This window comes from Lissotriton vulgaris, chromosome 6, assembly GCF_964263255.1.
Source record: "Lissotriton vulgaris chromosome 6, aLisVul1.2, whole genome shotgun sequence".
NCBI classification, from domain to species: Eukaryota; Metazoa; Chordata; class Amphibia; order Caudata; family Salamandridae; genus Lissotriton; species Lissotriton vulgaris.
The window spans coordinates 1545704301-1545724859 of NC_141694.1; the positions used below are offsets into that span (position 1 = coordinate 1545704301).

At 46.3% G+C, this 20559-nt stretch overlaps 1 protein-coding gene across 2 annotated transcripts in view; it reads right to left on the minus strand.

The window, feature by feature from the left end:
- TASP1 (taspase 1) overlaps positions 1 to 20559 on the minus strand; it is an 834089-nt gene that overhangs the window by 542144 nt on the left and 271386 nt on the right. For both annotated transcript variants that reach the window (XM_086927723.1, XM_086927724.1), the window contains exons 5-6: positions 7725 to 7845; positions 679 to 763 (exon numbers count right to left, since the gene is read on the minus strand). In XM_086927723.1, coding sequence (XP_086783849.1) covers positions 679 to 763; positions 7725 to 7845 — 206 coding nt within the window. The remainder of the gene's footprint in view (positions 1 to 678; positions 764 to 7724; positions 7846 to 20559) is intronic.

The following is a 20559-nucleotide window of genomic DNA, read 5'->3' on the forward strand; positions in this document are numbered from 1 at the left end:
GATTTGCCATCTCTAAAAGCACCTCCACTGGCTTGAACTGACTTTAATGCATCAGATCAAAGGCATCCAGATCTTCGCTAAAGCCTTGCTGCAGTTTGGCCCTATTAATCCTTTAGATAATGTCAGCTCCTGGTGGTGTAAATGCTGAAGGTTCCAGCATCGGACCAAGACGCTGTAGGGCAGTTTTTCCTAAGTATGATTATGCACAAAGGGACTCTTAGCGGATCAAATATATTCATCAGCCATTTGCAGGATGCAGACTGCTTTCTTAAACAAAGCTTAGAAATTCGAGCCAAAGCTTTTAATACTGCATGGAAAATGTACCTTTGTATACATTTAAAAGAGATATACAAATGCATTCTGTAGACTAATTTATAGTTTTTGTAATCTTAAATTAAAACATCAAAGTTGGTGAATTTGTATGGATAGAAATATCAATGTAAACACCCGTAGGGAAAGTAACTACAACTGCGTACTGTTTTCATCCCCGTGCCAGCTACTCCAAAGTGCACAAGCTGTTCTAAAAATCGAGAACAAAGCACATCTTGCCCTCAGAGGCACGCGAAGGCTGATGTGTAACAAACAGCATCAGCAGTCTTTGGACAAGAATAACTTTTAAAGCTTGCACGCATTAAAACCCAAAAGAAACAGGAAAATCCAGCATATCCAAGCAATTACCAAGGAGGAATTCTGCCAGCAGAGAGTTTTCCTTTTTGCCCCTCACACAGTAACCGATTAGCAGCACAAACGGGGTTCTTGATTCCTGTGAAAAAGAACAGGCAGAAAAGAAAAGGCAAATAAAGTAAATCGATAATGTGCATTTAACCAAAAGAAAACACTACATATGAACAAAAAGAACAAAATAATCAACAGAAGCCATTTGACCCAGCATGCATTATAGAAGGTTACATTGGCGCCTCTGGCTTTGAAAATGAAAGAATGGCTTTGACTCTGAACGCGCAGCTCTTTTAGTCGCATGTATGGTAGTCACGTGCCCGGAGAGCGACAGGCAATAGCCCAAAAGACATTGATGATCCTAGTCTGTGGACATTAGGATATTTCAACTTCCAATTCCTACAAATTGGCACTAACCAACACCTCTGGCTTTTTTTCGGATTATAGCTTCTTTCTTTTTTCTAACGGCGTATGGTGTTGTGTGATAGATAGGTTTGATGGACTAACACAAAACAGTGACAGGGATCCAAAGGGGCACACATACATTCACAACACCACACCACGATGCAACTGTACACACACACACGTATCGCATGATGTCATGCAACACACATATGGGTACAGTAGATGAATGGATATGTGCTTGGATGAGGAAGGATGAGTGTTTGTTAGGATCAAAGCACAGGTATGGGAAGGTGGGTGAATGAAAGGATCAAAAGATGAGTGTGTTGGTCTATAACTTGCAACTAGAAAGATGTGTGGACATAACTGGGCGAATGGATGAGTGAACAGTTGTGAGACGAGGCTGCATGGATGTCATTGGAAGGAATACAAAAGTCATTTCCAATTACATGGATCTGCTAGAGAATAACAAGAATTAATAAACAAGAAATGCAAAGGCTCTCTGATACTTAAAACATGAGCTTGCCATTCGGCTCCCGGAGCCCTGCATAAACAGCATTCCCAGCCTTACTGTTTGCTGCCTGCTCGGACAGTCAGCTGTCCCCTGTGTACCCGTGGGCAACCACTATTCACAGATTGTAGCAACATGTAGAAACGTGGAAGAAGTTACACGGTAGGCCAATGAGACGCCAGCTCATATGTTGAAATAGGACGATTCATGGGGTTTTGCATTCTTGAATTATCCAGTGACCCAATGCAAAACAAAAAGCAACTTCACAAGCCCTTCTGGAGCAAACTGACCTCACCATCTGCAGAATGTGGTGTCCCACTCTGTCCCGGCAAGGGCCAACGATCTAACAAAGCTGCCACAATCGACCAAAAGGAGATGTGTCAGACAGAACATGATGGAAGATTATTGATAACCTATGAGTATCACCTATTGCACAACATGAAAGAGGTGCTCATGATCCGAACTGCTACAATTGGAGACCGAGCCAGAAACTGCTGGTTGAGACAGCTTCCAACCAGGACAGCGGACTGCAGCCTATCCCCTTTACGTCCACAAAGGTCCGAGTGCACTAAGCCACCACTGCACACACCAACATACCAATGAAACATCAGACCCTAGCACTCTAGCACTACACGTCATCCAAAACGATCGCTTTTCACTAATGCCAATGGCCAGTTTGATCTTTGATTGTATACAGCAGGTCTAGCTCTGGACACTGTGAAAGGGATTGATAAAGTAGATCTGTATCTGGGCCTTAATACCACTACATGTATTGCAAAAATGCTAATGGTCATGTATTTCTTAACTTGTACCGTTACATTTTATGACTGAATTGCTATGTCGTTTTCATACCAGCCTACAGACCACTACAATTCTAACTTGTCAGCTATGTTGCATGCATTTCTAAGCACAGCAGCCATTTTATTGAGCGTTGTGAAAATGCACATTTCCTGCACTGTGCATGAAGCATAGCTTAATTTTGAAGACTGGCAGAAGGAAGCAAGAATTTTTGAAAATATAGGAGTCTGAGCTTGTCTGTGCCTTTAGTATTAGTTCTTCAATGTGTTTCTACATTATTTCTTCCAAAAAGATCCTTTACCTGCTAATTGGCTAGTATCAGTTAGTTGCATTCATACTCATGTGTTGCCGCTTATGTTCATTTATATTGAAAAAACCTATATAAAAATGACCAACTGTAAGGAATTGGTTTATTAGTTGGAGTGGATTGGTGTTCACCATATGTAATAAAGTCACTGTCCGATTAAGTCCATTCAAAGGATTAAATAATTCAAACCAGAGCACAACCCTGGTCATTCATGCAGAGAACAGATAGGCTTCACTTAATGGAAATGTTTAAAGCTTTTTCAAGTCCGTGAAAACTTAAACCAGCTTTCTCCTGATCGAAGGAAGATAGGCTTCAAATCACTTAGGGCTCCAGCAAGTTGATGTGGCGTACGTGTCCTCTGATCTCCACCTCTCCCAGATGGAAGCCCCATCCCAGGAGTGACACATCTAACACTACTGTGTGGTCTGGTTGGGGAAGGGAGAGGGATCTGCCTATGACCCATTCGATGTTGGTTAGCCACCACTGCAGGTCCCGTGCAGTTCCCTCTGAGATCTAAACCATGTCTGAGAGATTACTCTGATGCTGCGCCACTGCAGAGCCTGCATATGCCATCTGGCTTGTGTCACTAGCAAGACACAGGAGGCCATGAGGCCCAGCAGTCTCAGAGTCACTCTCACCCAAACCCAGGATAGAGACTGAAACATCGGTATCATAGCCTGAATATCCTGGACTCGCCAGTTGGGAGGATAGGCCTGAAACTGCACTGCATCCAGAACTGCTTCGATGAAAGGGAGCATCTGAGAGGGAGTAAGGTGTGACTTTGGCACGTTGATAGTGAACCACAGCAAATGCAGGAGGTTCCCTGTAGTCTGGTGGTGGGAGATGACAGCCTGGGGTGAGCCGGCCTTCAACAGCCAGTCGTCCAGACCGGGACAGACTGTCACCCCTGAACTGCACAGTTGAGCTGCGACCACTGCCACTGCTTTAAAAACACCAGAGTGGCGCTGGTAAGGCCAAAGAGGAGCATGGTGAACTGAAAGTGCTAGTAGCCTACCATAAACCACTGACAGCGCCGATAATCAGGCAGGATGGGAATGTGAAAATAGGCATCCTGTAAGTTCAACACTACCATCCAGTCTCCTGGGTTAAGGGCAGACAAGACCTGAGCCAGAGTGAGCATCTCGAACATTTCCTTTTTGAGGAAATAGTTGAGGACGCGGAGATCTAGGATAGGACGAAAGCCCTAGTCCTTTTTTGGAACCAGAAAGTAGCAGGAATAACAACCACAGCCTACTTCCGGCACCGGAACCCTCTCTATGGTTCCCTTGGCAAAGAGAGTCATTCCTAAAGCAAAGCCAGGTGATCCTCCGTCAGCCGGTCAGAAGATGGAGGCATGGAGGAAGAGGTAGTGTTGAAGGGGAAGAAGTATCCCCTTTGGACTATCTGGATAACTCACCTATCAAAGTGATGTCCTGTCAGTTCTAGAGGTGATGGCTGATCCTGCCACCAACTGGCCACCCATGATCTGGAAGGGATGGACGAGGAAGGTTTGCAGGCTGAGGCTGCAGGGGGAGGGGGGTTCAGACTCAACCTCTGGCCCCCAGACCCATGGGGTCAGAACGAGCTGCACCCACGGCCACACAGAGGCTGTTGAACTTGCGTGGTCTTGTGGCAGGAGTTTGGGTGGCACCGCTGAAAGCCATTTCCGTAGCCACAAATGGGGCAAAAGGCAGATGGGGGCCGTGTGGCCAATGAGAGGCCTAAGGACTTGGCCATAGGCCATGAGTCCTTAAAGGGATCCATCGTCATGTTGGTCTGGTCTCTGAAGAGACAGGTGGCATCAAAGGGCATGTCCAGGAGAGTGACCTGGACATCCCATAAAAATCCAGAAGTTCTCAACCACTGTCGATTAAATAGCTCTGCTCACCGAGTCAGTCAGGTTGAGACCACAACAATTGGCAAACTTTGCTGCACATCTACCATTTGATAGTGCTTGAGAGAGGATGGCCCAGGCGTCCTTCAGGACCTGTGGCAGCACTTACGCAACTCTTTCCCAGTGGGAGTAACGGGCCAGTAGGTTTGCAGTGTGCACCGAACGCAACACAAGGGTAGCGGAAGCGAAACATTTCTTACCCCAACCGTTCCGCCTCTTGGATTCCCTGTCCGGGGGGTGCGGAAGGGAATGCACTGTGGGAGGTAGAGGTTTGGACCACCAAACCTTCCGAGGTACGGTGGTTGTTGAGGAAACTTGGGTTGCTGGTGCAGGGGATGGTGATGGGTGATTGTCCTACTCACAGGAGCCCCTGTGTTGGGCTTGGACCAGGTTCCCAGTAAGACATCAGTTAAGGCCTCGTTGAAGGGCAGCAAGGGCTCCGAGGAGAAGATACCTGGCTGTAAGACCTCTGTCAAGATATTCGTCTTGACTGACTCGGAAGGGAGCTGAAGGTCTAGGACCTTGGCTGCCCTTTGCACCACCATTGTGTATAATGCTTCCTCCTTTGTGGTCACAGAAGGGGGAGAAAGCAGGCCAGAATCCTTAGAGGTAGCCAGTCTGCGGTTCTCACCCAATTTTCATTCCAGTTCATGTCGTGATGAGGCTGACCTAGTAAAGGGTCCAGCGATCCCTCCCATCATTTTCCATTCCTAGCACTTCAGAATAAGGCTGAGGAACCGACCTAGGACCTAAGGGTTCTGTTGCGGACAAAAAAGTACTGACATGAGAGTGCCGAGGTGGTGTCTATATAGGTGCCACAGATGTCACAATGGCACAGACGGTGCAGATGATGTCACACAGTGATGACCAATGCCACCTACAGGTGTATTGCTAACAGAAAAATCTTCTGGATCCAGTCTGTCGCTTGGGAAATTCAAAGGTAAGGAATCTGTGGGTAGATGTCTCTATCAGATCATTCTTCCAAACATCTTGAGGCTTCACACCTGCGCCCGTGTCTTTTTACACCTAGAAAGGGAACCCTGGAAGGCGCTTTTTAACCTTCTGTGCCTCATCTATTTCTCTTCATGAAAATGGCCATACTGAAACATCTTGTGGGTATTTGTTTTGTCTTATTGAGAGGTAGGTGGCATGTGTTCCATGCAGAGGGATTTCTCAGCAGATCTTAATAGCTGTGCTTTATTTGGCTCAGTAAACACTTGAAGGGAGCAGTCAGACTAGTTTTGATTCTATACAGAATCTTTCTTGAGGCCAGAGCAGAAGTTGAGTCTAACAATAGTGTTAGTTGGGCTATCGTATCAGACAGAAACAGTCCGTAACTACATGGTCAAACCCTAGTGTCAGGCCCTTGGATATGTGGTCCCCAAGGATCCCAAAAATACTAAAATAAGGGTTGGGGGGGGGGGGGGGGGGGCGACACAGCCCTTCTACTAAAAAAATGGTGGCAAGCATTAATATATCGCAGGGAGATGTTGATTTAAAAGATCTTCTTTTATGCTTAAGGAATGGCCCCACAGAGCATATTACACAATACCCAGGGCGTACGAGGTGAGGTGGGGTGACTCCTCAATGTAAGAGAAGTGGGATGTGGAGGAGGGAATGCTGGTGCATACCGCCTGGAATTGTCTGGTACTTTCAACATTTTGGACATAAGTGGGAACAATAAAGAAAAAGGCTAAAAAATTGATGCTGAAGCTGAAAATGTATTGTTGGAGATCTATGGGAAAATGTAACTGAGGATGTGCATCAGGAGCCTTCTCTTACTAGGCTTGACAGGGCCCAAAAGCTATACTCCTGCAAGGCAGTCATTACCTGGTTAGAACCAAGGCATGGCGTAATAACATGCTTCATGAAAGGAGAGTGTGAATACAGTGTGTCATTAATTTAATGCAAATGTGGAGATCGTTGATAAGATAGCCTAACTTAAAGTGCTCATTATCGGAGAAGGTCCGGTGGAGGGAAGAGATTTTTTCTGAAGCCATTGATGTCCACTGTATTCACCACAAACTACTCTATGAAAATAAGCAAAAGATATAGTTGGTTGTTTTACCACAGATGTGTTAATTCTATGGCATGGCACTGTGCCAACACACATAATTTCAGAACTGCAATATTTGACAATTTGTTTGAGTTCAACGTTGTTCCCAAACAGCACTTATAGGGGACACTGCAGACCTCATCAAATGGAATAGTCTAAAGAAATCCTTATTAATTTTGCCGATCAAATGTAGTCTCTATGGCCTGCCTCAAACGCCCTGCCCCTAGAGCAAGTGACCATCTGCGGGACAACACAGTAACAACATACTCAGCCATCCAACTTTCCTCTTCTCAGCTCCATGATATCAGGAGGCCCATACACACACATCTATAAGACCTACATCAGGTCACACCTGAACCCAAATAACTCTAAGAAATAGCCAAAGACCATCAAGAACTAATCCAGCTACCTAGCAGACTACATACATGTGTAGTGACTGGCACTAAACTGTTGGTAAAGATTCAGATAGACACTTATCAATTTAAAAGATATATGCACTCTATGCCAAGATACATTTTAGAGCAACCATCTCATTTATTGTTTGTTCTTTCTTCCTGAAATTAATAAATACATTATTTATATTATGTAAAGGATATGTTTATTTCTTTTGGTTTTGCCTAACTGAATGTCAATAAAAAGATCTATTCACCAACCTATTATGGTGGACTTGCATCACAGTTTTACCCTTAATAGGTCAGTGTGCTTTCTCATCTTACCTCAGTGTCTGAATTATAAAATAATTTGCAGCGGCATAGATTGACATTAAAAAGCCAGGAATAAATTGTATTTATCCGCATAGGATCGAATTCCTCATGCATTTCAACTAAACAGTATTTTTGTGTTAAAAACAGTTCATGAATAATGCTTTAGTTCATCAACACTTTATTGAGTGTATTGGTCAAACTGGTACTGCATACGTTTTGACTGAGAAAATTGTTGAGTTTTCACCAATAACCGGTGCCCAGGAAGAGAATGCATTCGACAATGATTAACTAGGGCTCACTGATATTTTACTCCAGCGTCACACAACTGCATACAAGCAACAAATATACATTAAACGATCAACGTTTATATAACATACCACTCAGTGCACCAACAGCTCCAAAATTTAAGGAATTGCCATCCATTATACTTGCATCACATTCTATGTCGCCCAGAAGGTTCAGGTTGGACCCCATTCCTGCATTTGTGAAAGGCGAGTCCTGGAAACAGTTTAGGAAAGCATACATTATAAAAACGTCTTGACTAATTCAAAATTGATGCTAACAATAAAAATGAACAAATTGCAAATAAGTCTTTAATATAATTGACTTAAGCTCTAAAATATTTTGTGGACCTCAAGTTTTTTTACAAGTAACTTGCCAAACAATACAGAGGTGGACTAACAAATCCATAAGGTAGAAAAAAACCTGTGTGTAATGCATCTCTGGTGCTCGACAGAGTAAAAGGGAGTACTACATTGCCGAAATGGGTAGAACTGAGGCGAACTGACATTCTCACTTTCGACTGCAAGAGAGCATCAGCTGCACTTCCCATGCAAAGCTAGGCGGAGGTCAGTATATAAATTTGGTATGATGTAACATCTAACAGGCTTCGAAACAAGCTTTTTAGTAGAAGGTGCAAAATTGTAGCTTTATAGCCAGAGCCTTCGCTGTGGAATGGAAAGCATTTGCCATCCGAATGTACAGGAGGGCCAACACAATCTGTGAATTCTGACTAAGGATAATTGAGTGCTTCGATTGGTTCACTAAAAAGCTTAGGGTGAAATCAAAAGTGGTTTAGTAACTGGACCAATTAGTTCATGTGGTAGGCACAGATGCAGCCCAACTCCTCACATGATGTCCCTCCACCTTTACATTTTGTAAAGGTTTCAGCACCACATTTAACCTGAAAAGGAGCATCCTAGACTGTTAGAGGGATGCTGTGTCGTTCAGTAATGCTGTGGTAGCGCATAGTGATGCTGTGGTGCCCCTGAGTGATGCTGTGGTGTCCCTGAGTGATGCTGTGGTGTCCCTGAGTGATGCTGTGGTGATGCGATAGATATATAGATAGATTGAGGGCGATAGATAGATAGATAGATAGATAGATAGATAGATAGATAGATAGATAGATAGATAGATAGATAGATAGATAGATAGATAGATAGTGTGACGGGGATAGATAGAGTGAGGACAATAGATAGAGTGAGTGTGATAGATAGAGTGAGGGCAATAGATACATAGAGTGAGGGCAATAGATAGATAGAGTGAGGGCGATAGAGTGATGGCGATAGATAGATAGATAGATAGATAGATAGATAGATAGATAGATAGATAGATAGAGTGAGGGCGATAGATAGATAGATAGAGTGAGGGCGATAGATATATAGAGTGAGGGCAATAGATAGATAGAGTGAGGGCAATAGATAAATAGTGAGGGCAATAGATAGATTGAGTGAGTGTGAAAGATAGATTGAGTGAGGGCGATAGATAGGTCGAGTGAGGACGATAGATAGGTCGCGTGAGGGCGATAGATAGAGTGAGTGACTCTTCCATCCACTGCGCAGGGAACACGTCTAGTTGCCAGCCACCTCATGCATTGATCAGGAACCACATATCCAGTAACCAGCCAGTCTGTTCATGAACTACACATCTAGTAACCAGTCAGTCTGTCCATGGACCAGGAACTACAGAAGTAGAATAACCAGCCACCTCGTCCTTCGACCAGGAATCACAAGTCTAATGAGTAGTCAGTGCATACACTGACCAGGAACCTCACATCGAGTTACCACCCACCCTGTTTCCAGGAACAAAACCTCCAGTTGGAAGCCAACCTATCCATGGACCATGAACCACGTGTCAGGTCAACAGAAACGACATCCATCGACCAGGAACCATATGTCTAGTTACCAGTTACCTTGTTCAACTGTCCTAGCACCCGTCTAGTCCTGCATTAGTGTTGGTGAAGATGAGAAGGTGGCTAGGGCGCTCGACCTCGGCCCTGGGGATCTGGGTTCGAGTCTCGGTAACAACGCCAAAAACCCCCTGTGATTCTGGGCAAATCACTTAATCTTCCCATGCCTAAAATGAATGTGTCTCCTCATGTAACGTAACTGGTGATATGTAAAGCGCTCATAAGGTGACAGTGTGGCGAAGCACAGTGTGACCTTAATTTTCACGGCTTTGGAGCAATCGAGAAGCCAAGTGGATAATGGTGGCATGCACAATATTGAGGGTCTGACCCTGGACATCCACAAATGTGTAATGACACAGTAGTGCAACTGTAGTTTACTAATGTTTGGGAGCAGCGTTTTCCCTGTGAGATTATCTGAGGAGCGGCGTCGGTGGGGGTTTAAGATCTCTGATTCAAGAATTGTCCAGCAGCGCCCCGGGCACTGCCAATCAACGACGTATTTATTAAACCCACCGCCTGTGGTGGCCAGCGACATGCCTATCGTGGGTTAGAGCACCCCTCCCCTCAAGGAGTGGGTAATATATGTGTCCCCCATGCAGAGTTACCCTCTCACCTGCCCGTTCCCCATCTGGGGCCACTCCGCCCGTCCCCTGCTGTGTTAGTCTCACTTGCACCGAGTAGCAAAGAGCATCTGCTGCTATGCATAGGCCTAGCTCCCCAGGCTAGGTCTGTGCGACTGTGCCCCTTAAAACCACCTGAGCGCCTTGCTCTGCAGTTCAGCGCCTGGAAGCAAACCTCATGCATTCATTCATGCAAATGCCATGGACATGGCCCACACGCGTGAGCTCGCTGTCTCCACACAAATGTCCTCACAGTGCAGAGAGAGCGTAAGTAAACACGAAATATACAAAGAGTAATGACGTTCACCCCGGAAATGTTAGAGACGCAACCACCTGAAATGACATGCTTATGCAGGAGTATTTAATTCTCTGATTTTAAAGGTAGGGACGAGAATATATTGTTGACGAGCAAAAGTATCATTTCCACTATTCGAGATAAGGCTTTTTGTTCAATCAATCAAGGGATTTGTAAAGCACGCTACTTACCCGCTAGGGTCTCAAGGCGCTGGGGGTGAGGGGGGCAGCTGCCGCTAGTGGTCGAAGAGCCAGGTCTTGAGAAGTCTTCTGAAGGCCGGGAGGTCTGCGGTCTGTCGTAGGTGGAGGGGGAGGGCATTCCAGGACTTGGCGGCGCGGTGGGAGGGAGAATGATCTGCCCCCGGAAGTGGTTCTGTGGATGCGCCGGACGGCGGCCAGGGACAGGTCGGCGGAGCGGAGTTTCCTAGAGGGTACGTGGAAGGCGAGCCTTTTGTTGAGATAGGCAGGGCCAGTCTTGTGGAGTGCTTTGTGTGCGTGGATCATGAGTTTGAATGTGATTCTTTTGTCGACGGGGAGCCAGTGCAGGTCTCTCAGGTGCGGGGTGATGTGGTCCCTGCGCGGGACGTCAAGGATCAGGCGTGCTGAGGCATTCTGTATTCTTTGGAGTCTGTTGATGAGCTTGGACGGGGCTCCAGCGTAGAGGGCGTTTCCGTAGTCAAGTCGGCTGCTGACGAGAGCGTGGGTGACGGTTTTCCGTGTGTCCATCGGGATCCATCTATAGATCTTGCGAAGCATGCGGAGGGTGTGGAAGCATGAGGAGGAGACTGCGTTGACTTGGTTGGTCATGCTGAGCTTGGAGTCGAGGATGACTCCTAGGTTGCGTGCGTGGTTGGTAGGTGCCGGGGGGGGGATTTCCAGTGATGCTGGCCACCAGGAGTCGTCCCACGCTGAGGGGTTAGGCCCGAGGACGAGGATCTCAGTCTTGTCCGTATTCAGCTTGAGCCTGCATGCCTCCATCCAATCGGTGACGGCCTTCATGCTCTGGTGTAGGTTGGATTTGGCGGTGAGGGGGTCCTTTGTGAGGGAGACGATCAGCTGGGTGCCGTTGGTGTAGGAAATTATGTTGAGGTCGTGTAGTCTGGCATTGCGAGCGAGGGGGGGCATGTAGACATTGAACAGCGTCGGGCTGAGGGAGGATCTCTGGGGGACGCCGCAGATGGTTTTATTGGTTCCGGAATGGAACGGGGGAGGAGGACTCTCTGGGTTCTGTCGGTGAGGAAGGAGGTGGTCCAGTCCAGGGCCTTGTCTCGGATTCCTGCATTGTAGAGGCGTGTGCGTAGTGTGTAGTGGCAGACGGTGTCGAAGGCAGCAGAGAGGTCCAGGAGGATGAGGGCCGCTGTCTCGCCATTGTCGAGTAGGATTCGGATGTCGTCTGTGGCGGCGATGAGGGCGGTCTCGGTGCTGTGATTGCTGCAGAAGCCTGACTGGGAGGGGTCCAGGATGCTGTTGTCTTCTAGGTAGCGGGTGAGCTGGATGTTTACGATCTTTTCCATGACTTTTGCTGGGAACGGAAGCAGGGAGATGGGCCGGAAGTTCTTGAGGTCACTCGGGTCAGCCTTGGGTTTCTTCATGAGGGCGTTGATCTCGGCGTGCTTCCAGCTCTCCGGGAAGGTCACCGTTTCGAAGGAGAGGTTGATGATGTTACGCAGGTGGGGTGCGATGAGGCTGTTGGCTGTGTTGGCGATGTGGTGGGGAGAGGGTCAGACAGGGAGCCTGAGTGGGTGGTGCTCATGGTCTTAGTTATGTCTTCGGTGCTCACGTTGGTCCAAGTGGTCAGAGGGTCGTGGTCGGTGGGGCTTGGAGGGGTCCATCGTGGCGGGGTCCGTATGGTGCGTCCGGGGGTTGAAGCTGTTGTGGATGTCGGTGATCTTGCGGTGGAAGAAGGCCGCGAGGGTGTCACACAGGGCTTGCGATGGCGGGATGTCGTTGGTGCAGGAGCTAGGAGTGGAGAGTTCTTTTACGATATTGAATAGCTCTTTGCTGTTGTGGGCGTTTGTTGAAATTCCGACTAGCTTTGGAGCTAAACAGTATTATGTGTTTTTACCTTAAAGGCCCTTTGGCGAACAGATGGCAGCTGTGGAGCGCCCCCTGGTGGTGTAATGTTGCCAGTGCAGCGTGACTGGAATAGACCTCGAAGTAGACTCGAGTTTTCTTTTATTAGATCTGCATTCGTTGCCACGAATAACTTGACTGAACTCTGAGCTTTAAGTGGGCCCGGTCCTGCACTGGTAGTTCTAAAAAGCAGGCGCTAAAGTGGGCCCCTATTGGGCTTTCTGTTTATGACCTCACCAGCAGGGTGAAAATTAAATCTTAACTCTGCATCAGTGCCACCCTTCATAGCCTCTTTGCCCTCACCATCAGGGTGAAAAACAAATCTTAATCCTGCAGCAACACCACCCTTCCTTATATTTGATGTAACGTCTAAGAGACTCGTTGTAGTACTTGCACAGTCTCATAATTTCAAAACAGAAGCATTTTCAAGATGATATACAACTACGCCGTAGTTGTTGCTTATTTATGTTATGCAACTAATAAACATTGAGAAAGCCAATAGTCCTGGCTTTTTGTAGGTATAACGTTACTTGTAGTATACGTCTAGATGCAATGACAGAAGCTGCAAAACATCAGTGGGGCAGAACACTATGCTAAGCACAGAGTCTTAGCTTAGGTGTTTTTAAGCCACACCCTTAAATATATCAACCACTCCCCTTTGAGAGATACCCCCCCCTTAGTTTTTGTATCTCACTTAAAGCCCTGACTTTACTTGGTGCTTCCCCTGGTCCCCTGTACTGTTGTTTCCTAGCACTGTAAACACGCCTCTGTGAGGAGTCTGGCTCACTGCTAGACTCGAAGAGGCTAACATGTCTGACACAGCGACTGACTCTGTCCCACCCCACTAGCCTGGCAGAGCCTTAAATGGACTTGACTGTACACCAGCCGGCCCCGCCAGCCTTTCTGATGAACTAGCCTGCTTGAAATCATTCCAGTTTCTTCTGTGGCCCAGTTGCCCCAGAGTCACTTCGATGTAAGGAAGCTTAGAGGCAGCAGCTGGGATCAGTGGTTAACGCGACAATAAACTGTTTAAATTCTAGCCAGCTCAGCATTTCATCCTCCCGAAGTCGTTACTACAAGCACCAGAGAACTGGCTGGTAGCATCTGTGATAAGGGCTTGTAGGCCAAGGCTTGATGGGCTCTGTTGTGATGCGTGTATGGATATGTTGTTTGTTAGCCCCAGAGTGTGTGATGCATGGTTGAGTGGTGTGTCCCCACTCCTGGTGAGCGTCCCAGGCCGTCCCTCTATTTCCCACTAAAGGTAAGCAAGGATACACGGCCCTGGAAGGACCCGAATCTACAGCAGAAATGCAGTGCCCTGCGACGTTCGTTCAGGGCAACAAGTGTAAAATAGAATGCAAATGTCTGCTAAAGTTTGTGCCCCTGCAAGTTCCTGCTGCCGGTGCGACTTGTGGATGCTGGGTGTCATTATCATATAGGTATTATCCGTTTTCTTACTGCACTTTCACTCATGTCTAGGCACGAGCCAGGCTAACGGAAGCTGACCCTCCTTAATAAGATTAACTCGGGGCCTCAAATTACTCCAACACGGACAAATCGATGGCGATCGCTTGATCTTTAATGTCTGATTTCCGATTCAGTTCCATGTCTCACACCCTGCTGTGGCGCGCGGCGGTGCACAGAGTCAATCTGTTCGATGAGATCGGCCCAGTTTGTCAGCGACCTCCCTTGTTCTTCGCGCCGGTTTATCATCTGGTTTTAAGCGAGAAGAATCCGTTGCTAAGTTACTGACAGCGAACTAGAGAAGAAACAAGCATTGAAGAAAGCTGTTAAACAAGACGTGAGCGAAACCGAAACCTGTCGTGGGGCGGGACTTCCGTCTTCTGAAGCCCGCGCCCCGGAGTGGCTGGCCCAGAGAGGAGCAGTGGTGACACGGGGCTCCCATGCCCGAGGGAGAGCCCCGCGGAGGCTGCAAAAGTCCCGATGCGGTGAGTGGGGTTAGTTGTACTGGGGGTGCCGGGGGGGGGGGTCTCTGTATGTGTGCGCTCGTGTGTGTGCGCTCGTGTGTGTGTGTGGGGGCAGGGGGGAGGTGTGGTGTGTGTCTCTGTATGTGTGTGCTCATGTGTGTGTGCGTGTAGGTGCGCTCATGTGTGTGCGTGTGTGTGTGTCTCTGTGTGTGTGTGTGCGTGTGTGAAAGCAGGGGGGTGTGGCTGTGTGTTAGAGGCTTTCAAGGGAGACAGGAGATGGTGAACGCGCGCGCGACTTGATCCGATTCCGGCAGGCTGCGCGTGCCCATCTCTTGTCTCCCTTTTGCCTCCTTGGAAGCAGAGCTGAATGCTATAGGTCTCGCAGCGAGAATGCGCTTCGCGCGCTTTCGCCAGGGCAAGACCTAAAAAGGGTACATGTGCATCCAAAGGTATGACCATACAACACACTACATGTGTGGAGAAACAAATACCTACTTTTCACACATTAAACACATATCCACCCTACATCTCAGGTAGTACAAAAAACCGAGCGACATGGGCATTGGCCAAGTCAAGCTGCAATACTTACCATAGCAGATCCCACTAAATGCAACGTCAGCCCCAATTGGAATTCATCCGACATATACATCCATTGAACATTGACCCTTGTACTCTGTTACACCATAACTTGTCCCACGGTCTGACCAAAGATACCACTGGAAATGGATCAGTTATTACTGTCAAACAAATACAACTGTAGTCCCACATCCCAAATTAGCAACGAGTAGGAGGGAAACAGATTTAGTTGTTTTTTGTTTTGCCTTAGAAGATCTGCGGTGGGGTGGAGAAGAGAACTGGTGATACAGAGGCAGGACCTCATTCACCAGGGTCTCCAGCTCATCTGAAGTGAAGATAGGGGCCCTGCTCACTGTAAATCATGCCATGCCAGCTCCCAGAGATGGCAAAGAGCAGCTGACGTTGAGGAGGTGTTGTAGGCAGCAATGTCTGGAGGAAAGTGAACAGATTTCCGAACTGCAACAAACACGTACGCCACATAGGTGGTCTTCTGTGTAGACAGCCATAAGCATTGGACCACGGCGGTCACATTTTCCATTGTTTGCCTATGGCTGAGACTGCTGTGGGGGAAGCCGCTAACAGCATGGTTTGAATAAGATGGCGACTCTTCATGTCCCATTAGCGATGTCAGGCCTCAACATAGGCGGTTTCCTATGTAGACAGACATGTGCTATTGGCAAGGTCAGGCATCTACCATGTCAGTGTTGAAAACCACATAGAAAATGTTCTTCTAAGTGAATCTCCACCAGTACAAATATGTTGGAACACGTCACCTGATGTAGGACACCATTCTTTAGTCTATATCAATGCTCAAATGTCAGTTTTGTACATTACTGTGCATGAACACACGATTACCGCGGTACACTGTATACCGGCGTGACAGTAGTTATGTGTGCAATGCAGACTCCACAGCATGAAGATGTTCACCATACAATTGAAGTTTACATGATGTGCACAGTGTTGTTACAGACACATGTGGAGTCCAGATTGGGAAAGACAGGTGGAACTTGCAGTAATGGCAATTGATCCAATTCATCCTAGTGACTCTTGTATTTAATTAGAAAGTCAATGTATTTATTTAGGCTGCCTACCGCCTGGAATGGCATCTCCTACATCAGTGGTCAATGTGGGGAATGTATCATTCAGATGATTTTCAGGCATACCTTCCACTATTCTCATCCAAGAAATTGCTATGTATGCTATTGTATATCAAACAATTATGATGTGAATTGCTGTGTTCCGCTAACATATGCTGGTATGTGTGGTCACATGACCTTTGGGTGTGTCTTGGTAAATGTTAGAGTGGGCACTGTGACCAACATCCATATGTCTGTACACTCAACACATAGGTACCCTGTCAGAGGGAGGAGACAACAGCCTCCAGTGTACTGCCCATTGTCAGACCTTCAAACTATGGAGGAAAAATACGTCATCAGGAAGTTTAATCTCAATAGGAAGACAATGCAAGATTTATGTGACCAGTTAGAGTCTCACTTATGTCCTCGAAGAAACTATCCCACATCGCTGACACCAATGGAGAAACACTTGGCCACAAATTACTTTCAGTACACTGTGGCTATATCTGGTGTAATGTCCCAACCTATGTGTAGTGGTATACTATGTGATGTGATTTCAGCAATTGATGAGACACTTGGACAGCTACATCCAATTCGCCAGACATGAAGATTTGGCCAATGTGAAGGGTGACTTTTATGGATTTTTATGCTCTCACATGTGGTTGGAGATATTGATGGCACACATATTGCCTTAGAACCACTGCAAGCTAGAGAACAGGTTTAGAAAAAACAGGAAGCACTTCCATTCTATCAACTAGCAAGTGGCTTGTTTGCTGGATTTATACATCTCACACGTCTGTACCAGATCTTCAGGATTCGTACTGAGGAACAGCATCATACCACAGCTGATGTCACAACTACTACCGGAGAGGGCATGGTTTGTTGGTGAGAACAATGTGTCCAACCTTTGTGTGTGCAGTGTCAGTCGTATCTTCTGAAAATGTGTGACTCATTATTGCACATATGTCTGTGTTCCATCTAGGAGATGCAGCGCATCCCAACCGCCCATAGTTGTTGACACCGCTGCGGAATCCAACAACACCAGCAAGAGTCTGGTTCAGTAAGGCCCATGGAAGAATACGGCGACTAGTGCAGCAGGCTTTTGGGCTCCTGAAGGCCAGATTCAGCATCTGGACAGGACTGGGGGAGCCATCCTCTATTCACCCAGTAAGGTGTGTCAGATCACCGTAGCCTGCTGCATGCTCCACAACCTGGCACTACAACGGAATATCCCTTTTATCGCAGAGGATGGAGACCAGCAGGAGCCACAGAGTGAGGATCCTGAAATGCCAAATGATGATGATAGCAGTGAAGAGGAAAGATTTGACATGCGTCAAGAGTTAATCAACAACTTGTCATAATTTTAAGTATGCTGTGAGATGTCATGACTTGGACTGTTACAGTGACTGTTGTTGTGATATAATGAGGAGGATGTTCATGGATACATGTTAGGAAGGTACAGCTGTGGCCAACTCTGTGCATGTCTGTTTGTGGAGAAATGTCTTACCACATGCACACATTGTTGATGTTGCTTTTTATCCATGTACTGTGTACTCCATAAGTTGACAATGGTTGGTGTCATATGTATGGCTTCCTAGTTAATCTCTTTGTAATGGTCTGTTGTCATCTTCATTTGGACATTTCAGAGTTGTGACATCAGCAGGTATATGATCATGTTTTTAAATACAAAGTGGACATGGATTGTTCCTGGGCATGTCTGTATCAGCCTTTGAGTGTACTACTTCAGTACTAAGCCAGCTTTCACAGATAGGATGGAACTTCCGTATACTCCATTGGACTTGTTCCCTGTTGTGTGGTGGTCCTATTGTGATATGTGTACCATCATGTTCTCAATGTGGTTGTTGGGCAAAATGATGCAAGTCTCCCTTCACATTGGCTAAGTCTGTAATGTGTTTAAACTGGATGTAGCTGTTGGCGTGTCTCATCATTGTATACAACACTGGCATATGTTTGTCCCAGATGCAGCAAGACTGGATTGGAAAGAACCTGTGATGAGAAACTGTTGTACTGCCATGCTTTGGTCTCATTTTTTCAATAATGTAGGATACCTTTTGTGAGGTTGTTTATGTGGCTCCAGGTGATTCCATTAACAAATTGTCATTTGATCATTCTAGTTGGCCTTGTCTGATGTATCCCCTCCAACCATGTTGTTGAGGTCTGCACATGCCATTAGTGGTAACTAACACAGATGATTTCACTGATGTATTATTTAGCTCCGTTTTTAACATTATACCTGCCTATGGTTGGAGCTATGGAATAAAGAGGTCATGCAACTGTACAAGTGTATGTCTGTGTTGGAGTGACATGGTTATGATATTCATTTGCACATTGTTGACATTCCACATGTCCATGCTTACACAAGTAGCTTCTACTTACATTTGGTAATTCACAGGGGGAAAACTTCATAACTTACTAGATGTGAATGATACTACATGAGCTAATGATTTTGTGACAAGTTAATTTACTGCAGTGCACACTGTGAAAAAAATAAAATAAACAATATACAGATAAATAGTGACAACATAGAAGTGTAGTAGTCAGTGTTGGTGGATGAAACCATTGTTGGAGGAGCCACACTGTCCGAAGTTCAAAGTCCAACATACTCCTTCCATCATAAAGGGAAAAGTGTACAGGAATAGTCAACAAAGTAAATGTGTTGCACACACAGGAGGACATCATGTCCGACATTTCTTCCTTGTGTCGGTGATGAGTGCCTGGTGATCCGATACTCCTGGATGTTTTCTTGGATGCCCCGGGCAACAGGGTGGGGGGAACAGGGTCCACTGCGGCAGGGTCAGGGAATCATCCGCTGACAGGACCTCCCTTCCTGTGGTTGCCGCAGATGTAGAAGGGCCAGATGTACATGGACCATAGGAAGGGGTGGGTGCCGGGAGAAAAGTCCTGCAGAGTGTAGATTTAATGTCCCTCTGTACCCCTGTAAGCAGGGCCTTATTCTTGTCAATTATGGAGACCAGGGAAGGTTTAGGATGAGTAGGCAGACATGTGCCACACCTGAGCATTGTGTGTAAGGTGCTCAGTCCATTTGACCTGGGGATCCGTGGTGACATTGCTGACAAGTGGGTAAGGACAAACAACAGTGGTGCCAGGGCCTCATTGTAGTTGTAATCATTTCATTCTCTCATACCCTACACTTGACCAACGGCTAATTGCCTCTGAGGGGAACCTCAGTAGTCACATGGCTCTCGTCGATCCATCCCTCCAGATTGACTCCTCCAAATACTTAATCCGTTCACACGTAGGTAGAGTCACGGCACAAAGGCAGTGGGAGCTAGAGTGCCGTATGGCAGACCTGAGAAGTCAAGGAGCACTGGTTATGATGAAATTCCCTGCAGCATTAAAGGTAGTGTGGAGGAATAAAACGTATAATTTTACCTCCGTACAGGAAGTTGATAGCTTTCTAATCAGTATGAAAGAAGCTCAACATTAGATATTTTGCCCTTAATAGTGCTAGCTCCGGGAGACACAAAGGGTATAATAGTACAATAAAAAAAAATATAAAAAACACTAACATGTTAAATAATAAAAAAAAATTTAAAAGGGGGGAAAAAAAAGAAAAAACACTATATGGATGTTTAGTGCACATAGGGGTAGATTAATAGGAACATTGGAATCCATATGTGCATTAATGAGCTATAGGTTTTCCCGACGCATAGATATCTAGATTAGGTGGGGACAGGCATATTATATAGTTCATACACATTTAGTGGCAGAATCCAAGATAGGGACAGGGTTCTCAATGGCGACATGATCGCCAAAGCCCAAAGGGGGGGTTCCTCAAGGGGGGTGGTAAGGGGGGAGGGGAGCGGGTTGGATAAAGAGAAAATGTATTCCTCATAGGACTATAAAACTTGAAATAATCTTGAGGCGAATTTGGTTCAGTGAAAGTATTGGGCCTGACACTGAGCTATTTATAAGGCGTCTACCTCTACCTTATGACCACTATGTCTAATAAAGTTAAAATAATAAGCTGGAATGTTAATGGGTTGAGGGAAGGCAGGAAGTTAAATAGAATCTGTGAGTTTCTGAGTAAATCAGGGGCCCACGTCATTCTGCTGGATGAAACCCATCTTGAGCTGCGAGAATGTAAAGCAGCTGCAGCTTTTAAAAATCGAAGATGGGTCCAAGACTTGCTCTGCTCTAATCAAAGTGGAAATACCAGAGGAGTGGCAATGATCATTCGGGCAAATTGTGGGATTAGGGTGGAGAAATATGAGACGGATCACTCAGGTAGATGGCTGACTGCTTCTTTGATCATAGATAATATCAAGGTGGCATGTGCAGTATATTATGGGCCCAATCAAGATTCCCCGGAGAACCTGTTGAGCCTGAAATCCAGTCTTTCTGTTATGAACGCACCGGTCATCCTGGGAGGCGATTTTAATTTAGTTTTTGATACTGACTTGGATCGAACTTCC